General features: G+C 61.9%; 1 protein-coding gene across 8 annotated transcripts; it reads right to left on the bottom strand.

Annotated features, from left to right (window-relative positions):
• Positions 1 to 858: 858 nt before the first annotated feature.
• On the bottom strand, positions 859 to 16882 carry CPNE7 (copine 7). 8 transcript variants are annotated; one of them, XR_011538087.1, is made up of 16 exons: positions 16596 to 16882; positions 14429 to 14611; positions 11491 to 11565; positions 11175 to 11249; positions 10334 to 10417; positions 9801 to 9890; positions 9481 to 9579; positions 8854 to 8940; positions 8415 to 8474; positions 7309 to 7442; positions 6556 to 6610; positions 6220 to 6326; positions 5958 to 6009; positions 5757 to 5890; positions 2256 to 2492; positions 859 to 1537 (listed from the first exon to the last, which is right to left on the bottom strand). XR_011538087.1 is itself a non-coding variant. In XM_070612508.1 (15 exons), the coding sequence occupies exons 1-15, from the start codon at positions 16767 to 16769 to the stop codon at positions 1400 to 1402; spliced, it is 1677 nt and encodes a 558-aa protein (XP_070468609.1). In that variant the 5' UTR covers positions 16770 to 16882; the 3' UTR covers positions 859 to 1399. The 8 variants fall into 8 exon arrangements, 5 of the variants coding, with proteins under 5 accessions (XP_070468609.1, XP_070468612.1, XP_070468614.1 ...); XR_011538088.1 differs by having other exon boundaries at positions 6220 to 6296; XM_070612508.1 differs by lacking the exon at positions 6220 to 6326.
• Positions 16883 to 18110: the final 1228 nt, after the last annotated feature.

Genomic DNA, 18110 nt, shown 5'->3' with positions numbered 1-18110 from the left:
ACCCACCCACTGGCCCTGCTGACTCCCAATGTGGATGGAGGGGGCTGCTTCTCTAGTGTCCTCTCCATCCCCACCGGAAGAGACCAATATCGGCCCCTCGGATTTCAGCAGTAGCCAGGTTACCATGGTGATGCCTATTATCCCTGCCTAACAGGAGATGAATCAGGAGCTAAAAATAGGCCCCCAGAGTGGATGGATGGACCGATGGGTGGAGGGGTGGATGGGTGGATGGAGGGGTGGATGGATGGATGGAGGGGTGGACAGGTGGATAGACGGATGGGTAGAGTGGTGGAAGGATGGATGGAAGAGTGGACAGATGGGTGGACAGATGGATGGAGAGGTGGGTGAGTGGCTGGGTGGGCCTGGAGTCAGGATTGGGACAGTTTGTTTTTCCCAGACAAGATAATTCAAGGAAATCTCAATCGGAAACCCACGCCCACAGGACTGGGAGACTCTGGCAGGTGGTGCCCTCTCCCCTGACAGAGCACGTAGCATGTAACACATAGTAGGTCCTCATAAATCCCAGTGCAGACTGAAGTCAAGCAGAGGCCTTGCCTGGCCCCTCCCCACCTGAGCCTGGCTGGTGCAGATTTTAGGCTGAGGGTCACAAGAGGCCAAGAGGAGGCCGCTCGGGGTGGGGGAGGCCTTCACACCCTCTGGCCCTGCAGGAGTCAAGCATCGCCCTTCCAACACCTTGTACTCCTGGAAGGGCCCTTCGTTCAGTCCAGGAAGAACCCTGTGAGCCTGTGTCTAGAAGATTCCCTGTCCCGGTGTGGGGGCTGGAGGGGGTATCGTGCAGGCCTCTGCTGGAGGGTGGGGAGAGGGGAGGTGGGGGCAGTAAAGGCCCAAGACAGCTGCTGTTGGGACGAGACAACACTTTATTACACCTCAGCCGTCCCCACCCCCACAGGCCCCACAGACAGTGCAGGGGCCTGAGGGGGAGTTGGGGCACCAGGAGGGACAAAGAGGAATCTGCCTGTGGGGACGGGACAGGGTTGTTTTCTCTGACCGAACGCTGCCTACCAAAGATCGGCTGAACAGCAGGAACCCCTGCTCCACACCCGTCTTTTCATTCAGGAGCAGGTCCTACCCCCAGCTGAGCTGGAGGCCCCTCCAGCTCCCAGGACCTCCTTCCCACATCCGCCCAGCTGGGAAGGGCCAGCCATGGGGCCACTGTGAGCCCCACACTGCAGCTCCTGTTTCAGGACTCCCCACGGGCCTGGGTTTGTTCATCCCGCACCTTGGAGGCCTGGAGGCTGACCCCGGCAGCAGGAGCATGGGAGGACGAGGGGCGGGCCTGGGCTGGGGGACAGGAGGCCTCTGGGGGGTGCTAAGGGGCCCCAAGGGTGCTGGAGACGGAGACGGGACGCCTCCTGGCCGCCTCTCTCTCGGGGTGTCCTCACGGGGCTGAGCCTGGGCCGGCTGCTCGGGCGTGGGTGCCGAGGCCACGTGGAGGCAGCTCCTTGTGGCTGTAGAACTCCACCACCTGCTTGGGCACCTCGGCCAGCACACACTTGGCCAGCGCTGCTGGGGATGCCTGTCAGGGGGAACGTGGCTACAGTTGGGGGTCTGCCCCAACCCCATCCCCACTGGTCACACCCCCGGCCTAGTCCTCGAGAGCTGGGCCCTCCTCACCGTGGTCTCCTCCTCTGGAATCAGCTCAGGGGACCCCGACCAGGAATTCACCTGGTGGCAGCTGAGCCTCTGCTGAAGATTCAGACCTGAACCTAGCAGGCTGCAAAGCCCATGCAGTCTCGACAGCAGTGACACCACGGGTGACATCTAACGGGCTCTGGGGCACTGTCCTGAGTGGCATTTGTGCTCATGGGACCCTATCCACCCCTCGGGAAGGTGGGCACAGAGGGAAAGTGGCTGGGGCAGGAAGGGAGGCGAGGCCACCTCCATGTTCCCCTGGGAAATCACGTGTGTCCATGGGACGTGCACTTCCGACTATGGCACAGAGAGGTCTGGGAGTGCCTGGGGGAAGCTGCAAGCAGGACTCATGGGAGCCGTTGTCTGCCCTCTCTCCACTGTGTGGGTTTGACATTTTTCATAGCAGAAAGGGTTTTAGGTGCTTGACAGCTGCTGACGTCTAGAGCAAGGGGAAGGAGGCGGCTTGGGAACCATCACTCAGCCACTGAGCGAGGGACCTGCGTGTCCTCCTGCCCCCCGGGCCCAGAGCCTGGCGCACAGTCCAGGGACGCATGGGCACCTCCTCGCTGGCCCTTGGCCACCGGCCCCTCGCAAGCACTCACATTCTTGAGCTCCCGGAAGGGCACGAACTGCACGATGTCACGGAGTGCGGGCTCGCCCCTTGGGGAGCGCAGGACACCGTCGTCCCCATCCAGGACATGCATGTCGGTGAAGTCAGCATTGCCCACCCCCACGATGATGATGGACATGGGCAGGTGGGAGGCACGCACGATGGCCTCCCGCGTGTCTGCCATATCTGTCACCACGCCGTCCGTCAGGATCAGCAGGATGTAGTATTGCTGGGGGCACAGGGAATGAGTGGGGCTCCCCGCCCTTCCTCAGGCCCTTGGGGACTGCACCTCCAGGGCAGCCTGTCTACTCCCAACCAACCCTCCAAGTCCCCCAGACAGCCTGGAGCGGCCACAGGCATCCCTTACTGGTAGTTACAGGCTTTCCTAAATCGGTTGTGATGAAGCATAATACACACGTCACACGCATAACAATTCACAAGCCTGTTCTCCCTGGCAGGTGCTGTGCTCCAGGCTTCCACCTGTCTCCTACTCCATCTGGCCTCTGACTCTGCGGCAGATACTAGAATGCCCACATCTGACAGATGCCGAGACTGAGTCTGGTGGAGCCAGGATTTGAACCCAGGTTGGAGGCCAGAGAAGGAGGGATCTGCAGGTCCTGGGCGGGAAGGGGCTCCCCACACCCTGAAGGGACCTTGAAATCCAAGGAAAAATTTAGAGAGGACACACATGGGTGCAGCCCGGCTGGGTCACAGACTGGACTTGTTCCAAATAAAAGTCCATTTCCATTGTTAAAAGAAACAAACCACTCAGTGCCCGTTACTAAAAATCTGGACAAGAGAAAATGTGAACAAGAAGGAGGAACGGCCCTGGAGCTCCGGCCTCCAGAAGGCTGGGCTGTCCACCAATGGGCCCAGCCCTGGCCGAGCGGGCGCCCAGCACTGCAACGCAGCTGGAGGAAAGCAACCAACGGGCAGTGGAACAGGCTCAGACGCCACCTCCTCCGAGAGGCTCCCTGCCGCCCGGGCCCGTCTCCCCTCACTGAGCCTCCAGACCCACGTGCTCAGCAGGCTCCCGTCCAGGGCTGGAAGTGCCCCGGGGGTGCCCAGCAAGGCTCCCAGCCCCAGGTAGACGCCCCTCCTCAGGAAAGCGCCACATACACTCCTCCCACCCCCTAGACTAGGTCTGGTGAAGACCTCGAGGCCCTGTGCTTCGCTTCACCAGCTCTGCAAACACCGTGTGCCATCCCCCGCCAGATGGATTGGAAGCTTCGCTGTGAGTAAGGGGCCTCCCAGGATTGGACACGAATGATGCAGTCAGGGCCCTGTGAGGCCATGTGTGTGTCAGGAAGAAAGGTCAGCACTTTTGCAAGGGGCAGAAGGAGATGGGCAGCGGGAAAATTCGGGTAGAGGGCGCTGGGAAGTGGGTCCCTGGATGCACACCCAGCGTCTACCCACAGCATCAACATGGCTCCAGGGAAAACAACTTAAGCACCAGCGAGAACCCTGAGGAAGTCTCTGGGCCAAGAAGAAGGAGGCGGCAGACCCGAGTGACTCCTAGGAGTCTGACGGCCCGTTTACAGGACTCAGAAGAGAGGGACGTGTGGACGCCACCGGGAGGGTGCAGTCCTCGGACCCCAGACCGGGAGCTGTGACTGGACATACAGCCTGCTTCCTCAGCAGCTGCGCTGCCACTGTCAGGGGGACTAGCGAGGATGACGGTCTGCCTGGGAACCTACTCCGACATGAGTGGGGCCGCGGAAACAGGCTGCCTGGACGTTTGACACTAGGGAACAGCTGCTGTCCTTCGGGCGTGATAATGCGATTGTGGCTGCATCTTACCTCTTTTAGAGTTTATACTGATATTTATAGATGAAATTACGTGTCTGGGACTTGCTTCAAAATCATATGGAAACATGACAACTGAATGTAATCCTTGATTCTGGACTCGATCCTGTGCCAGAAATAATACTGCTATAGAATGATTATTGGTCAAATTAATGAAATTGGAATATATTCTGTAGATTAAAGTATTGGGGGCTAGCCCCGTGGCCAAATGGTTAAGTGTGCACACTTTGCTTTGGCGGCCCAGGGTTTGCGGGTTCGGATCCTGGGCACAGATGTGGCACTGCTCATCAAGCCATGCTGGGGTGGCGTCCCACATGCCACAACTAGAAGGACCTACAACTAGGATATACAACTATGTACTCGGGCTTTGGGGAGGAAAAAAAAGAGGAGGATGGGCAACAGATGTTAGCTCAGGGCCAATCTTCCCCACCATAAAAAAAAAAAGCATACCTAAAAAGAAAAGGGTGGGTTTTATCTTTGTTTGACTTAAAAAAAAAAAAACCAAAAGTATTGTATCTAAGTTAAATTTCCTGAAATTGATATTTGTGTGGTGGTTATATAAGGGAACACCTGGCTCTCAGGAAACATGCACTGAAGTCCTAAGTGGTGAAAGGACAAGATACAGCAACCCTCGGCTTCTGGGGCTCTGCGTCAGGAGAGCAAGCACAAAACGTGGGGCCGCCCCCCACGTGGGGGGTGGGGTGTGGGGCAGTCCAGGCAACGGGACAATGGGGGTTGGAGTCCAAACAGAGCAAGGCTGAGGAACAGCCTGGTCAGAAGACCAGGACATGGGCAGGCAGATCCTGGGACGATGGGCAAATGTGGACATGGGCGTGAGACATCAGAGGGGTTGCCTTCACCACCCTGGGCTTGAAAGCTGAGCTGTGTCACCTACAGAGTGTCGTAGCTGTTAGCAGGTCAACAGGGAGAACTTGGGGGGTGTCAGGAGGTAAGCCGCCGGCTCTCAAATGGTTCAGAAAGAAGACAGTAGTAATATACAGGGAGAGAGAGACGGAGAGAGAGAGAGATGGAGCAGAGAGAGAGAGAGATGGAGCGAGACAGAGTGGCGGGGGGGGGGGGGGGGGGAGGCGGGGAGGAGCCGGGACTGGTGAGTCGGTGAAGGTAGAACTGAAGTCGTACCATTCTTATAACTCTTCTGTAAATGTGAGGGTTGTTACAAAATAAAAAATTAAGAGAAAGCCACAGACCAGCTGGGCGTACAAACGAACAAACAGATCTACAAACCGTGATGAAAAAGTAAAGCAGAACGCGACCCTTAGCACAGTATCATCTGTGCAAATTAAAAATACATGCGAACAAAGTAACGATATATGTGCAACAGAACACACAGACGTGGGGCTGCCTGTGGGGAGGCGTGGACGGGACAGGGAGAACCAAGACTATCAGTAAATCAGCCTCTGGGGGGCATGACCCCCCAGTGAGAATTCTCCTTGCACCTCAAGATCAGAACTACGGGTGGTGGTGTTGGCCCCCTGTGTCTCCCAGGGCCCCTGTAGCTCCTCCAGCCACACTGGCCCCCAGCCTCCTGCCTCAGGGCCTTTGCATGGGCTGTTTCCTTGGCCTGCCTGACCTCACACAGCTGACCCCATATCCTCCCCATCCCCGCACGGCAGACAGCACCTTCTAATGCACCCGGTCCCCACCATGGCCTGCCCCAGGCACCTACGGAGGCCTCCCCGGTGTGCTCCTCGGCTGCTGCCATGCAGGCCACCTTGGAGATGACGGGCGCCACATTGGTGGGGCCGTAGAGCTGGACCCGGGGCAGGCAGTTCTGGTAGGCCTCCACCACACCCTGGATTCCTGTGGGGAGAGGGCGTGAGCCCGGCCCGGCTGCACCCCCGCTCCCCAGCATGCCACAGGCTCCCACCTTCACACTCATCGTCCTCGGGGTCAAAATTGATGGCAAAGTTGTGGGACACCTGGGGGGGCACAAAGGGGACCGGTCAGCTGGTCCACTCTTCCTGGACCCCCACAGCCCACCTACTGGGAGAGGGAAGTTTGGAGGTCCTGGGGCCTCCAGGTGGAAAGTGCCTCGTGGCAGGGAGCCCCCAGGACAGAGCGCAGACAGACAGACAGACTAGTCCCGGCCTAAAGGTCCGGAGTTGCCTTAGCCAATAGCCCACACGCACCTCCCACCACGCTTTCCTGCGTGAGCCAGCTGAACTGCATTTGTAACCCGAAGACTCAGGACTGGTCCTTCCTTCTCCTGCCAGGGACACCGAGCTTGCCTTCCCTTCTACCAAAGAGCACTCGTGCTGGGAGGTGGAAGATCAGCCCCTCTGGCTGGAAGGTGGGGTCCCTGCACCCTGCCCACCGACCTCAACTAGTCGCCCTTCCCAGCAGGGAGGGGCAGCAGGCTGGGCGGGACACAGGATGGCCTCTACGGGGAGGGGCCCAGAAGGAGCACGGCCCGGAGGCCCTGGCAGATGCAGGGGGTTGGGGTTCCAGCCCCCAGGCTGTCCTACCTCATACTTGGGAGGGATCCGGGCTCCAAACCCCAAAGCAGAAAACCTCTTGTCGCTGCAAGAGAGGCAGCCCCATCACACAGGGGTCCCTGATTTCTAGGGGTAGGAGTCGAGGCGCTTTGGGGAGACATCAACCGGAGCCAGAAGACTGGGGCTCTGTGCCACCCCCAGGTGACCCAGGCCAAGGCTGACACTTTACTGAGGGCCAGGCCCTGCTGTGAGCCACATGGGGGAAACTGAGGCACAGAACATGAAGAAACTGCCCACCAGGCAGAGGGGTGGGGGCAGAGCTGACTGGATGGCTCTGAGCCGCCTTCCCCAGTCTCTGCACCTTTGCTCCAGGCCCCTGGGAAGGCTCCAGCCACCTGCCTGCAGGACCGCGGCTGCCACTATCACCCCAGACAGAGAGCTCTGCCCCTCCGTGGCCTCAGTTTACTGAGTCCATAAAGTGGGACACAGACCCCTCATGTTTGTGTGGAGAGTGATGGGGACCATGTGGGTGAGGGCCAGTCCCACCTTGACGCACAGAGGTTCTGACCCACTCACGCTGCCCCTCAGGGAGCTGGACCTGCCCACGGCGGTCAGCCACACAGGGGCGCCAGGGCTGCCCCATGGAGTGAGCCCCTCCATGGCCCGTGTGTTCCGGCCTTGCCCAGGCAGATTCCTCCGACCGATGGACACAGCCATGAAGCCCACCCCATGGGCCAGGCCTGACTGGAGCCCCGGGAGGCGAGGGCAGTGGGGTGGGGACACCTGTCATAGTCCTGGCAGATCTCGCCCACGGCCACCAGCGCCTGCAGGTACTCGTTGGGCTGGAAGGGGTTGATGTAGTGCAGGGAGCGGCTGTTCCGGGGGTCGCCATTGGAGGCCGTGAAGTCGATGGCCACCTGCGGAGGCCCCAGCACCATGAGCCAGGAGCCCCTCCCTCCCCCCGGACCGGGATGGGCACCTGCACCCCCATTTGACAGGTAAGGAAAACCAAGGCTTGGGTGCGCCCCCAGGGGTGAGAGCCCAAGGGCCCAGCTCTGCGCTGGGGCAGTCAGAGAACGATTTGAGGAGAACAGATCCTGCCAATCCCAAAGCTTCTGGGACCCTGAGGAGGAAACGAGTACCTCTGGGGGTAACACCCACCGAGGCCCGCAGGGAGCAAATGTGGTCACTCTGAGCCCTCAGCATTTCCTGCAGCGTCATGGGCCCAGGCTGGGTGGGGAAGGGGCCCAGGCCCCAGACTGGACACAGCTCCTCTCAGCCGCCACCCTCCCCGGGCAGAGCCTGAGAGGTGTGAGCCCCAGGCTGGGGTCCCCGTGTGCCCCCTTGCCGTTCTGGCTGCAGCTCAGTGGAGCGACATGAGCCAGTGCATCATGGACGAGGACAGAGGCCACCAGGAAGGCACAGACACGGGGCTTTCTGTCCAGCTCCACTGCCGCCCACCGTTCCTGGCCAGGGCCAAACCGGCTTGGTCTTATAGCTCGTGGTGTGCCGTCCCTATGGTTCCTCTTTCCTTGCATGTTTTTTCGTCACTATGTTTTGGTCGAGGGCAAGTCCTGGCTATGTCCCTCCCGAGGGCGACCTCGGGCAGCTCCTGAACCCCACTGTGCCGTTCCATCTCACAGGGAGGTGCTTGAAGGCTCCGTGCCTGGGGAGGGCGTGTGGACCTCCAGACCCTGCAGAAGGGCCTCACTGTACCCATTTGTCTGCACACATCCACCCCAGGTGCTAAATGGTCCAGGGTAGGGAAGGGTCACTCAGGATCCCTGGGAGGGGGGCCCAGGCTGACCCCCGTCCCGTGGGGTGTGCCCTGGCTGGCTGCATGGAGCAGCCACCGTGGCCGGGTGGAGAGCGGGGCCCCGTGGACTCACGGTGAAGTGGATCTGGCAGCCGCCCATGATATAGTCCAGGAAAGAATAGACCCTGTGGAACTTCCAGGCAGCAGCGTCGGCAGCCCGCCCTGGACACGCCACCCCCGGGACACAGGCTGGGGCTGCCGGCTGCAGGTTGTGGGGCCCAGGGACCTGCCCCCATCCCGGGCGACCAGGGCAGGAGTGGGCGGGCCATGCCCTCCTCTCTTGGGCCCTCAGCCCCTCTCTCCATGTCTCTTCTCTGCCCTGGGGCTCTCCCTGTTTCTCTCCTCTGTCTCCCCCCATGCCTCCCACCTCCTTCCCTGACATATCGGGGCCACTGGACCTCTGCCGTGGGAGCTCTTCAGGGTCCATCTGGCAATGGGGAGACTTCCAGGGAGGCTCAGCGGGAGCCCCGTGGGTGGATGGGGAGGGTGTGCGGGCAGGGGCCTTGGCTCACCTTCAGGTCTGCCAGGATGACCACACCTGAGTTCTTGTAATTTCGCTTCTTCTGCTTGTACTTGGCGTTCACGCAGTCCCACTGGGCCTGGGGGACAGGGACTGGCAGAGACCCCACCCCAGAGGGCCAGCGCCCAACACCCCACCCCAAGGGGCCAGGGAGGCTAGCAATCCTCGTCGTGACCTCACCCCAACCTGAGCTCAGGGGCTGCTGCGGGCTGGCAGCACATCGAGGGGTCCCTCCCTGTCCCCCACTTCCACCTGGTCCCCCAACGCCCAGCCATTTGTCTGACACGGTCCCCCCCTACACACACCCGCTCTCTCGTGCACACACCCTCTCACACGCCCCAGCCAGGGGCCCCGGGTCTCAGTTCTAGCCCTGGGCGGCCATTTTCCAACCGTAACACAGCGATCCTTGTCCCTACTCTGGCCACCTGGTGGGATGGTTATCATTCTTCATCATCATCATTAGTCTTCTCTGGGTTATACCAATAATAACAGTTCTGGAGCCAGCACCCCACCTGCTTTCTGTGGCTCGCTCCTCCTGGCGACTCCACCACAGACGGGTCAGGACCCAGCCCTCACCCAGTTTTGAGAGCCTCCGTGACGGGCAGGGGCCCCAGCTCACCTGGTCCTCCCTGAAGGCCTTCTGCATCTCCTCAAAGGTGGTGGAGAATTCTCCAATGAAGTCGTGCTTCCCGCGGGAGTCATAATCCCAGACGAGGCACTGGGGACCCAGGCCCCTCAGCCCGCCTGCCCCTCCGGGGCCGCCAGCCTGGGTGTCTCCATCCTGCCCCCAGCCAGGCTGCCCCCTTCCCCACCACCTCCGACTGGCCCACCCCTCCCCACAAACCTCACCTCCATGAAGGCCCCAGTGTGGTCAAGGGTGCCTGGCCCCCAGCCTCCCAGTCCTGCCCCCTGGCACCCCCGCACAGCCCCGTCTCCCACCTTCAGGGTCCGCGCCTCCTCGCAGCTGCACAGGGAGCTCAGCGACACCTTGAAGGGCTCCCACACTGGGCTGAGGTTGTTCTTCACCACCTGCGGGCGGAGGGCCTGGCTCAGGCAGGACGGCCAGCCCAGGGCGACATTTCCAAACCTCTCCGATGGGAACCACCTTCATAACACCCGCCACATCCCTGAGCCACCTGGATTCCTTTTTTCCTTAAATAGCCTCTTGTTTTATTCAAGTTAATTGATCTCAAAAGGAAGTGATCTCAGTGCTGTCACTGAAATGCCACTTCTCCTGAGGGAGTGACGACAAACTATGATTCCTGAGTTCTAATACAGACGCTCCCTCCGAGCCTGCTCACTCCCTGCTGAAACGGAGATGGTGGTGGTTGGGGTGAAGACCCCGAAAGGTGTGGGGGCCCCGGGTGACACAGGGGGTGTCGAGGGTCAGCCACACCGCTGTCCTTTTATTCCTGTCCCCAAAGCCCTGCAGGGGGTGTCAGCTCCGAGGGTACGGGGCAGGGACCCGTCACCTCCGTCCTGTACACGAGCTGCTCGCTCTGGTCGTCGTTGATCCGGTACAGCTCCAGGAAGGGGTCAGACTTGCTGAAGAGATCCTGCAGGAGGACCGGCGGGTGGGACCAGGCTCAGCCCTGCTCGGCCATTTCCCGCTGTGTCCTTCACCCCTCAGAGCCTCTGTCTCCTCGGCTGTAAGAGGAGGGCAGAGCCCTTCCACACAGCATCTCAGAGTGACCCCAGGCCTCGCCCTCCCCTCCAGAGCCTTCTCTAGTTCCCAAGGACCTCGCCGGGACTCCCAGCCCCAGCGTCTGGCCCAGCCTCTCTCGCTACCTGTGCACATCCCCAGCCAGCACTTGCTGTCCCCTCCCCTCCCCACCAGGCTTCAATCTCTCGTCCAGGGGAGGTGGCTGACGACACCCTACACCACTGCTCTGTGCCCCAGCCCCGGGTGAGGAGCCAACAGAACCGAGTTCAGATCCAATTCCTCCCCTGTCTAGACGGGAGCCTCCCTGAGTCTGTGTCCCCATCACTCAACGGCCACGAGTGCCCCTGCCATAGGGAGCTGCGAGGATTAAATGAGATATTGCAGGAAAATCCCCAGGGAGTAGGACAGAGCAGCAAAGCGCTGAGAGTAATGACAGACGCGGTGGCTGTGACAGCAGCACACCTGCCTGGCGGCCACAGAGCTCTGAGTGCTTCTCACTCGATGCATCCCCTGTCTCCCCGCTGCTAGTTTTGTCCTGCGTCATCTTGCAGGTGCAGCCTCTGATGTGTGGGGGCAAAGCTGGGTCGGGGCTGAGCTTCTCCATCCCCCTCCCAGCCCCCGGCCCCACGCGGGGGCGCCCACCCCCCCACCTTGTCGTCCAGCTTCCTGGCCCGGAAGGAGAGTTCCACGTAGCCGTTGTTCCTGGAGATGTCCTCGGCGATCACCTGGCAGGGCGAAGCCACGGCTCTGGGCTCTAAGGCGGGCCTGACCCCACCGCGGGACCCGCAGCCTGCAGCCCAGCCTGAAGGGAGGCGTCTGGACACCCAGGCAGCTGTGCAGCCGCGGGCTCCGCAGGCAGCCCTGGGCCTCAGCCCTCGGTCCCTCCTCGGACCCCTCAGAGCCATGGCAAGGAAGAGACAGGCATCTGAAGCCGGGGAGGGCTGGCGGGAAGGCAGGTGGCCTCACCGTGATGGTGGACTTGCCGGCGTGCCTGCCAAACTTCAGCAACAGTGCCCGGGTCATCTTCTTCTGGGCCACAATCTGGGAGTCAGAAAAGCCAGGGAGCAGTCAGCTCCTGCAGCCCTGGGGACCCCAACCCTGCCCTCAGTCCCCCGTCTTCCCCCCAAGACCCCCAGTCTCCCTGGGCCTGGCTCCTCAAAACGTACTCCCAGGGCCCCACGCCCTCAGGGCCTGGCAGGGACCAGCCCATGGCCCTCTCTCGTGATGCTCAGCCACCTGACGTCCCCCTGTGTGGCCACCACCTCTCACTCTGCCAGGTGCCTGCACTTCCACCACCTCATGGGCCTCCCATCACCTGTGTATCAGGTGAGGAAACTGAGGCTCAGAGAGGTGGCGAGACCGCCAGGGTCAGGAAGCAGTCGCACAGCTCACATTGGTAAGCAGGCATGCGAGCCACAGCAGAAGGGGCAGGTGTCCGTGCACTGATTGCCGACGCATCGCCAGCCCAGAGGTAGGGCCTGTGTTGGGCCATCCATGGACCCGGCCCACAGGATCCGAGGGCAGCATGGGCCTTCCCACAGCCCACAGCAGGCATGAGCCAAGGGGCTTCCCAGGCCACGCCCTGAACCGCCAGGCTGCCCCGGGGTGGCACGGAGGCAGGAGCGAGATGGAGGCACAGCCTGGCTGCCCACCATCCTCTCCTTAGCACAGGGGGTTCTGCAGTGGGAGCACTGGTGCACAGCCTCCCCTGGGGCTCGTCCCCCAACCTGGGCTTCCCCACCCCGTCACCAGCCCCTCCTTGGCTGCCTCCCGCTCTGGGCAATGAGCCCCTAACTGGGCCAGGGAGTGGATGCAGGGACACTGTATATAGCCAGAGGGCAGTACCCAGGCAGGCGGGCATCCTGATCTGTAAACGAGACGGACCGATGATGACCACCCCCTCAGGGCTGCGGAGGATCAGTGACTCAGTCGGGGACTCCACCCTTCTCTGGGGGCAGCTTGCCTCGCCCGCCCAACACAGGCTCCTGTCTGAGGGGCAGGGAGACCATGGAGCTACACACAGATGTGACGGAGGATGTTCACCACCCACCCACCCATCCATCAGGGTCTGCCTGGCGAGCAGCTTCCTGGGAACGTTCCGTGCAGAAAAGAAAACAGACCCCAGGTGGGGGCGGGGGCAGGAAAGCTCTCTGCCAGGTGGGAAGGGAGGGAGCTGCGTGCCTGGCCCCGATTCTCCCGTCTGCCGGCTTCACTCCCGGGGGCTTTCCTATTAGGAAAAGACATTGCAGGTTCCCGGTAACGGTTGGCGGTCAGCAAGCACTTCCCTCGCGCCGGCTCCGGGCCAAGCGGGCCTGCTTTACCTCAGTCCCCTCACATCCCGCTGAGGAGCTGATGTCACCGTCTGGTTTCCCAGATGAGGAGAAGGGGGTCCAGGCAGAGCTCAGGGACTTGCTCAAGCTCACACCACTGGGATGTGAAGCCAGCGCCCACACCTTGACCACTGACTGCGGCTCCCCTAAGGGTCTTGAAGACCTGGAGAGCCGGCAGGATGGCTGCACAGCAGGTCCTCAGTGGGCGTGCCATTGTCTAAAGGCTACATGTCTATCCAAACATGTGTGTGTCCATGCATGTCCATGTGTGCATCTGTTTGTGTGCATGCAGGTGTCCCTACATGTATGCCAACATGTGTGTGTCCATGCATGTGCTAATATCTGTGTTCATAAATGCATCCGTGTGTGCCCATGCATGTGTATTCATGTGTGTCCATGTGTATGTGTGTGTGTTGTCCTTTCCCGTGCTCACGACGAGCAGGTAGGAGGCCAGCACCTGGTGGAATGTTGCGCTGCTGCCTTCACCGGGGGCTGCACCCTTCCTAAACCTCAGTCCTCTTATCTGTGAAATGGGGATGACAGAACGCTCTGCCCTAAACCAGTTCCGACCCAGGCAGCAATGGGGTGAGTCACACAGACATCACGTCAGCAAGAGACACAGGACACAAATGAGAACATACTGTTTGACTCACGGACACAAAATCCTAGAACAGGCAAAGCCAGCAGGGATTGGCTGGAGAGGAGTGGGGGGCCTGCGGGGCGAGGAAATGTTCTGTGGGATCTGAGCGACGGTCAGGAGTACACGACTGTCTAACTCATCAACACCAACCCTCAAGGTCTACACAGCTTAATGTGTGTAAATTACACCTCAAGAAAGAAGAAGTGCCCCCACAGGGAGCTGTGAGAATCCACTGTGCGGCCTGTGAAGGTTGGGCCCGGAGCCTGGCACGTCGGCATCTGGCTGGTGGCTAGAGAGCTCTTGTTACACTGATAACAGAGAAGCTAACAGGGGGACATCTTCAGAGGACTGCAAACACATCCCTCAGGTGGGAGCTGGACAAACAGATGATGGAGCTGCCACCGATGGGCCCGTCACGCTGCCGCAGAGAGAGACAGGGACACTCTGATGTGCCAATGTGGACGGGCCCCCTATGCCACGGAAGTGAAAAAAGCAAGTTGCAGAACAGCAGATGTAATCTGCGTTTTGAAACATAGATAGAGAGAAAGAATCATCTGCTCATTTCCTCGGGCAACACTACACTTCTCCTGTCGGATGGAACAGAACCTGGGGATAGGACAGGAGGGAGACATCCCATGGCATGCCTTTATACTTTCTGAATTTTGAACCATACGAATGCATCTCCCAGTTCAAAATTACATATTTTTAAAAGAACTAATAAGGAATTTTTTAAGAAAAGGAGCCATGAAAATGGGCAGAGCTAACATGCTCATCCGTAGGGACCCCTGTGGTGCCTGGCACATAGTCAGTGTTTGATCATGTTGTCCCCATGCCACTGCTGCCATCGCACCAGCCCTCACGACCAGCCCGTCGGCCCCTCTGCCCTCCTGGGTCTCTCCTGCCTCCTCCCTCCCAAGGGGATGGGGGCGCCCACCTGCCCCAAGGTACACTCCATGCCCCCCAGGAAGTCGTCATCCTGACAGCTGAGGCTGCTGGGCCCGTGGGTGTCGTAGACCTCGAAGCGCAGCCTCTGCACCTCCTCAAAATAGTAGTCGAGCGTGAAGACCTTGGAGAACACAGGGTGCAGGCTGCTCCGGACCACCTCGGTTCTGTCCACCTGCAAGCAGCCCGGGGTGAGCAGGCCCCACACAGGAGGGGCTTCCACCCGGGCACCGTGGCCTCAGGCACCAAGACCTCAGGGTCCCCTCTCCCATCTGTCTGGCCTCAGGGGCTCCTGGAGGACTCACTTCCAGGCCATGCCATGGGAGGACTCCCACCAACCTGTGCTCCACCCACCAGGATTCCAACTCCCACGTGCTGCCACCAGGCTTCCGGTCACCCCCAGGGGGTCACTCTCAGGACCCCCGGCACCTCTTTCCCTGAAATAAAGGCACACCTGCCCGGCCGGCCCTGGACTGCTGCTTCTCTGTGTCTTCTCATCTCATGCCCACCATGGCCTGCTCTATCCCCTCATCACAGATGGGGAAACTGAGGCTCAGACAGGGGAAAGGTCATGCCCAAGGGCACACTGAGTTAGAGACAGAGTCAGCTTGGACCCCTGGGCTGGGCAAACCCACAGTGGAGCTCTCTCCCCAGCACCTGGCTGGGCAGGCAGGGAGACTGAGAGGGACCAGGGCACAGATTCCCCCTGGGTTCAGCTTTCTCCTCTGACCTGAGTCCCCTAACCCCAAAAAGCACAATCCAGATTGGGGAGGTAGGTTTCTGTGCTGCTCTTCAGGGTCCCACAGACTCCCGCTCCCCCAGATGGAGGGGTGCAGGGGCTGCTCCCACCCAGGGATGTCTATGCCAGGTGGTGCTCAGGCCAGGCAACAAAGGCTACGGGGTGTTTGGGGTGCAGGGGCCCCTGCTGGCGGATCCTCCCCAGCGCCCCAGCCGTGCGCCCCTGGGCTGGGCCAGCCTTTCACCCAGAGGTCAACGACTGCAGGGTTTGTCAGCTCTAGAAGGTTGGTGGCCCAGAGATGACAGGAGATGGCACAAGGTCACAGCAGAGCGGTCGGGAAGCCAGGGTCCAGCAGCCTCGGCCCCTCAGAGGCTAAGCCCGGATGGTCCCTCCCACCCGGGCTGCACTGCCATCCCTGCCAGGGCCGCATGGAAAGCGCTCACACCCGGTCCGAAACGGGTTGGGTTCCGACTCCCCGGCTCCACCGAGGCTCCCACCCCCGACCCCGCCACTCGCGTCCCTTTTCTCGCCCTTTTGAGGTGAAGCCATGCATCTCTGTGAGATGGTGACTGCAGCGCGGAGCGCCGGACCTGCCCCCGCGGGGAGGGCTGGGCCGGGGGACAAGGGAGGGGGCCTGGGGATACCCTGCTCCTGCACAGGCACCCGACCACCCCAGGACCCAAGGGCGTGGAAGGGGAACTCGCGTCGCCGAGACCCGCCGCCCAGAGCCAGGTCCGAGGGCGCAGGAACGCCCATCCCCACCTCAGCCACACACGCTGCAGTGGCCCGTCACCGGGGGTCGCTGGAGACTCGCGCTGGAGTCTGCAGAGCAGGAGGAGTGGGACAGGCGGGGAGACCTCCACTCCCGGAATCCCCACTGCCAGGGTACCCGCGGTCCCGGCGCCTCTGCCTCTCGGACAAGGACCTGGCACAAGCAGTGCTCCGGGTGCCTCTCGGGCCAGAGGGGGACCTATGACCCCAGTCCAACCCCTAGGCTCCACTCAGCCATGCTGATCACCGCTGCAGCCCCCCCACCCCCCCACCCCCCGCCGCCTTCTGGCCCCTTAGTCAAGCTCCATACCTGCACTTCACTCTTCCCGCAGTCCCCACCTGGGACTCTGGGTAGCACCCTCCACTTGGGACGCTCCCTCTCTCCACCTGGAGCACCTCTCGGTCGCTGCCGCCTCCTGTCCAGCCCCTACAGCAGCCCCCGCCCCAGTTCCTGGGCACCCACCCTTTCCACCCGGAACCCCATCCCTGATCTTGCTCTCAGCCCCAGCTCCTGGACGCCTCTGCCCTGCACGCCACTAGCCTCACGCGCCGCCTCGGTCTCTGCGTCCCCAGCTCCGGGCCCCCGCCCGCGCCCGCGCCCGCGACCGCACGGCCCGCGGCCTCTCCCCGCGCGGCCGCCCCGCCCCACCTGCACCCACTGGCCCTGCGCCTGCAGCAGCAGCACCACGCGGGGGTCGGACTTGGTGAGCGGGTCGCGGTCCAGCAGGTGCCGGCAGCTCAGCCGCAGCTCCACCTTCGAGGCGCAGGGCGCGGGCACCACCCCGGGGGCCGCCGCCGCCCCGCGCTCCGAGCCCGCGCTCATGCTCCCGCCGCCGCGCTCGGGTACCGGCCGGGCGCACCGAGGGGCCGCTGCCCGCGAGTCGGCGCCGCCGCCGCGCCGGGAAATGATGGCCGGGCCAGGCGCGGCCGCGCTTCCCGCACGCCCGCCGGGCGCGGGCACACGTGGCTCCGCGGCCGCCACCACGCGGGGACTGCAGGGGGGCGGGGAGGGGGACAGAGGAGGGGGCAGTGGAAGAGCGAGGCCTCCACTCGGGCCGAAGAGGGGGAGCTCTGGAGGGACAGGCTGGAGGGGCCGCAGGGAAGAGGGTGCCCCCGGGGCCGCGGGAGGAGGGTGCTCCTGCAAGGTGGCCTCAGTCCGCCCTCAGTCCTGCATCCTTCCTCCGGGATGCCGGGTTGGCTGGATTCAAATCTTCCAGGGAACCCCAGGCGGAGAGGTTCGGCTCAGGCCGGTGTTCACCCTCCTGGACTTGAGGCGAGGGCAGGCCCCCTGGGCAGTGTGCGCTCTGGCCTCAAGGTTGCTACCCGCTGGCTCCTGAGCGCAGGGTCCCCCACAGGCAGCCCCTAGGGGAGTCCCAGTTGGTCACCAAATCCCCATTCCCCTCCCTGATCTCTAGGACCTGGCTTCCAGGCCCCCGGCATTTGGTGATGGCCACCTCAATCAACAAGCGTTCGTGGGCGCCTGTTGTGTGCCAGGCACCTGGCTGGGGCTGGGGCTGGAGACAGGCGGAACCGTCCCTGCTGTCTGGAACCTGTAGTCCAAGAGCGGTTACAGCCCCTCACTGTTCTGGGGGTGTCTGGGCTGAGGCTCAGAGTCTGACCAGGCCAGGCCTGGGGGCCCTTCCACGGCTGTCAGCCCGCAGCCGATGGGAACAGGCCTGGGATCCCTGGGAGGGGCGCCCTGCACCCTGAGCTTCACCTTGCTCTGGCACATCTGGTCCTGGCTGCAGATGCTGTGCGGCAGAGGAGATGTCCCCGGGGGCAGAAGCCACCTCCCAGCCCACTCTCTTTGCCAATTTCTGCCCAAAAATAGGCATAGACCTGGCCAAGAGCCATGTGGGAGGGGACAGGAGGGCGCTTAAGATGAAGGGGGCCGAGGGCCAGGGGAGGAGAGACCAGGGGTCAGGTGGCTCATGCTTGGCCACCAGGACTCCAGAAGATGATCCTGGAGTCAGAGGGCCCACCAACGACGGGACAAGGATGCTCCCCAGATGGGCTCAGGCGACTGGAGGTTGAGACGGCAGCCTCGCCAAGGAGTCCCCACAGGCGGGCCTCACAGGCAGGCTGTGGGGACGATGAGATTGCACCCTGATGGGATTGCACCATGGCAAGGACCACGTGCTGGGTTTGCAGAGAAGGGCACTGC

This window comes from Equus przewalskii, chromosome 3 (genome assembly GCF_037783145.1).
Source record: "Equus przewalskii isolate Varuska chromosome 3, EquPr2, whole genome shotgun sequence".
Classification (NCBI taxonomy): domain Eukaryota; kingdom Metazoa; phylum Chordata; class Mammalia; order Perissodactyla; family Equidae; genus Equus; species Equus przewalskii.
This window is presented reverse-complemented; position numbering and strand designations above follow the sequence as displayed.

What these genes read in the sequence shown, in the direction of transcription:
- CPNE7 (XM_070612508.1), bottom strand. Translation starts at nt 16,769, where the DNA reads ATGAGCGCGGGCTCGGAGCGCGGGGCGGCGGCGGCCCCCGGGGTGGTG. An exon ending in AGGCCTTCAGGGAGGACCAG is followed by an intron (nt 8,941 to 9,480) that starts GTGAGCTGGGGC and finishes CCTGTCCCCCAG; the next exon opens with GCCCAGTGGGACTGCGTGAA. An exon ending in ATCTGCCAGGACTATGACAG is followed by an intron (nt 6,611 to 7,308) that starts GTGTCCCCACCC and finishes CCTCTCTTGCAG; the next exon opens with CGACAAGAGGTTTTCTGCTT.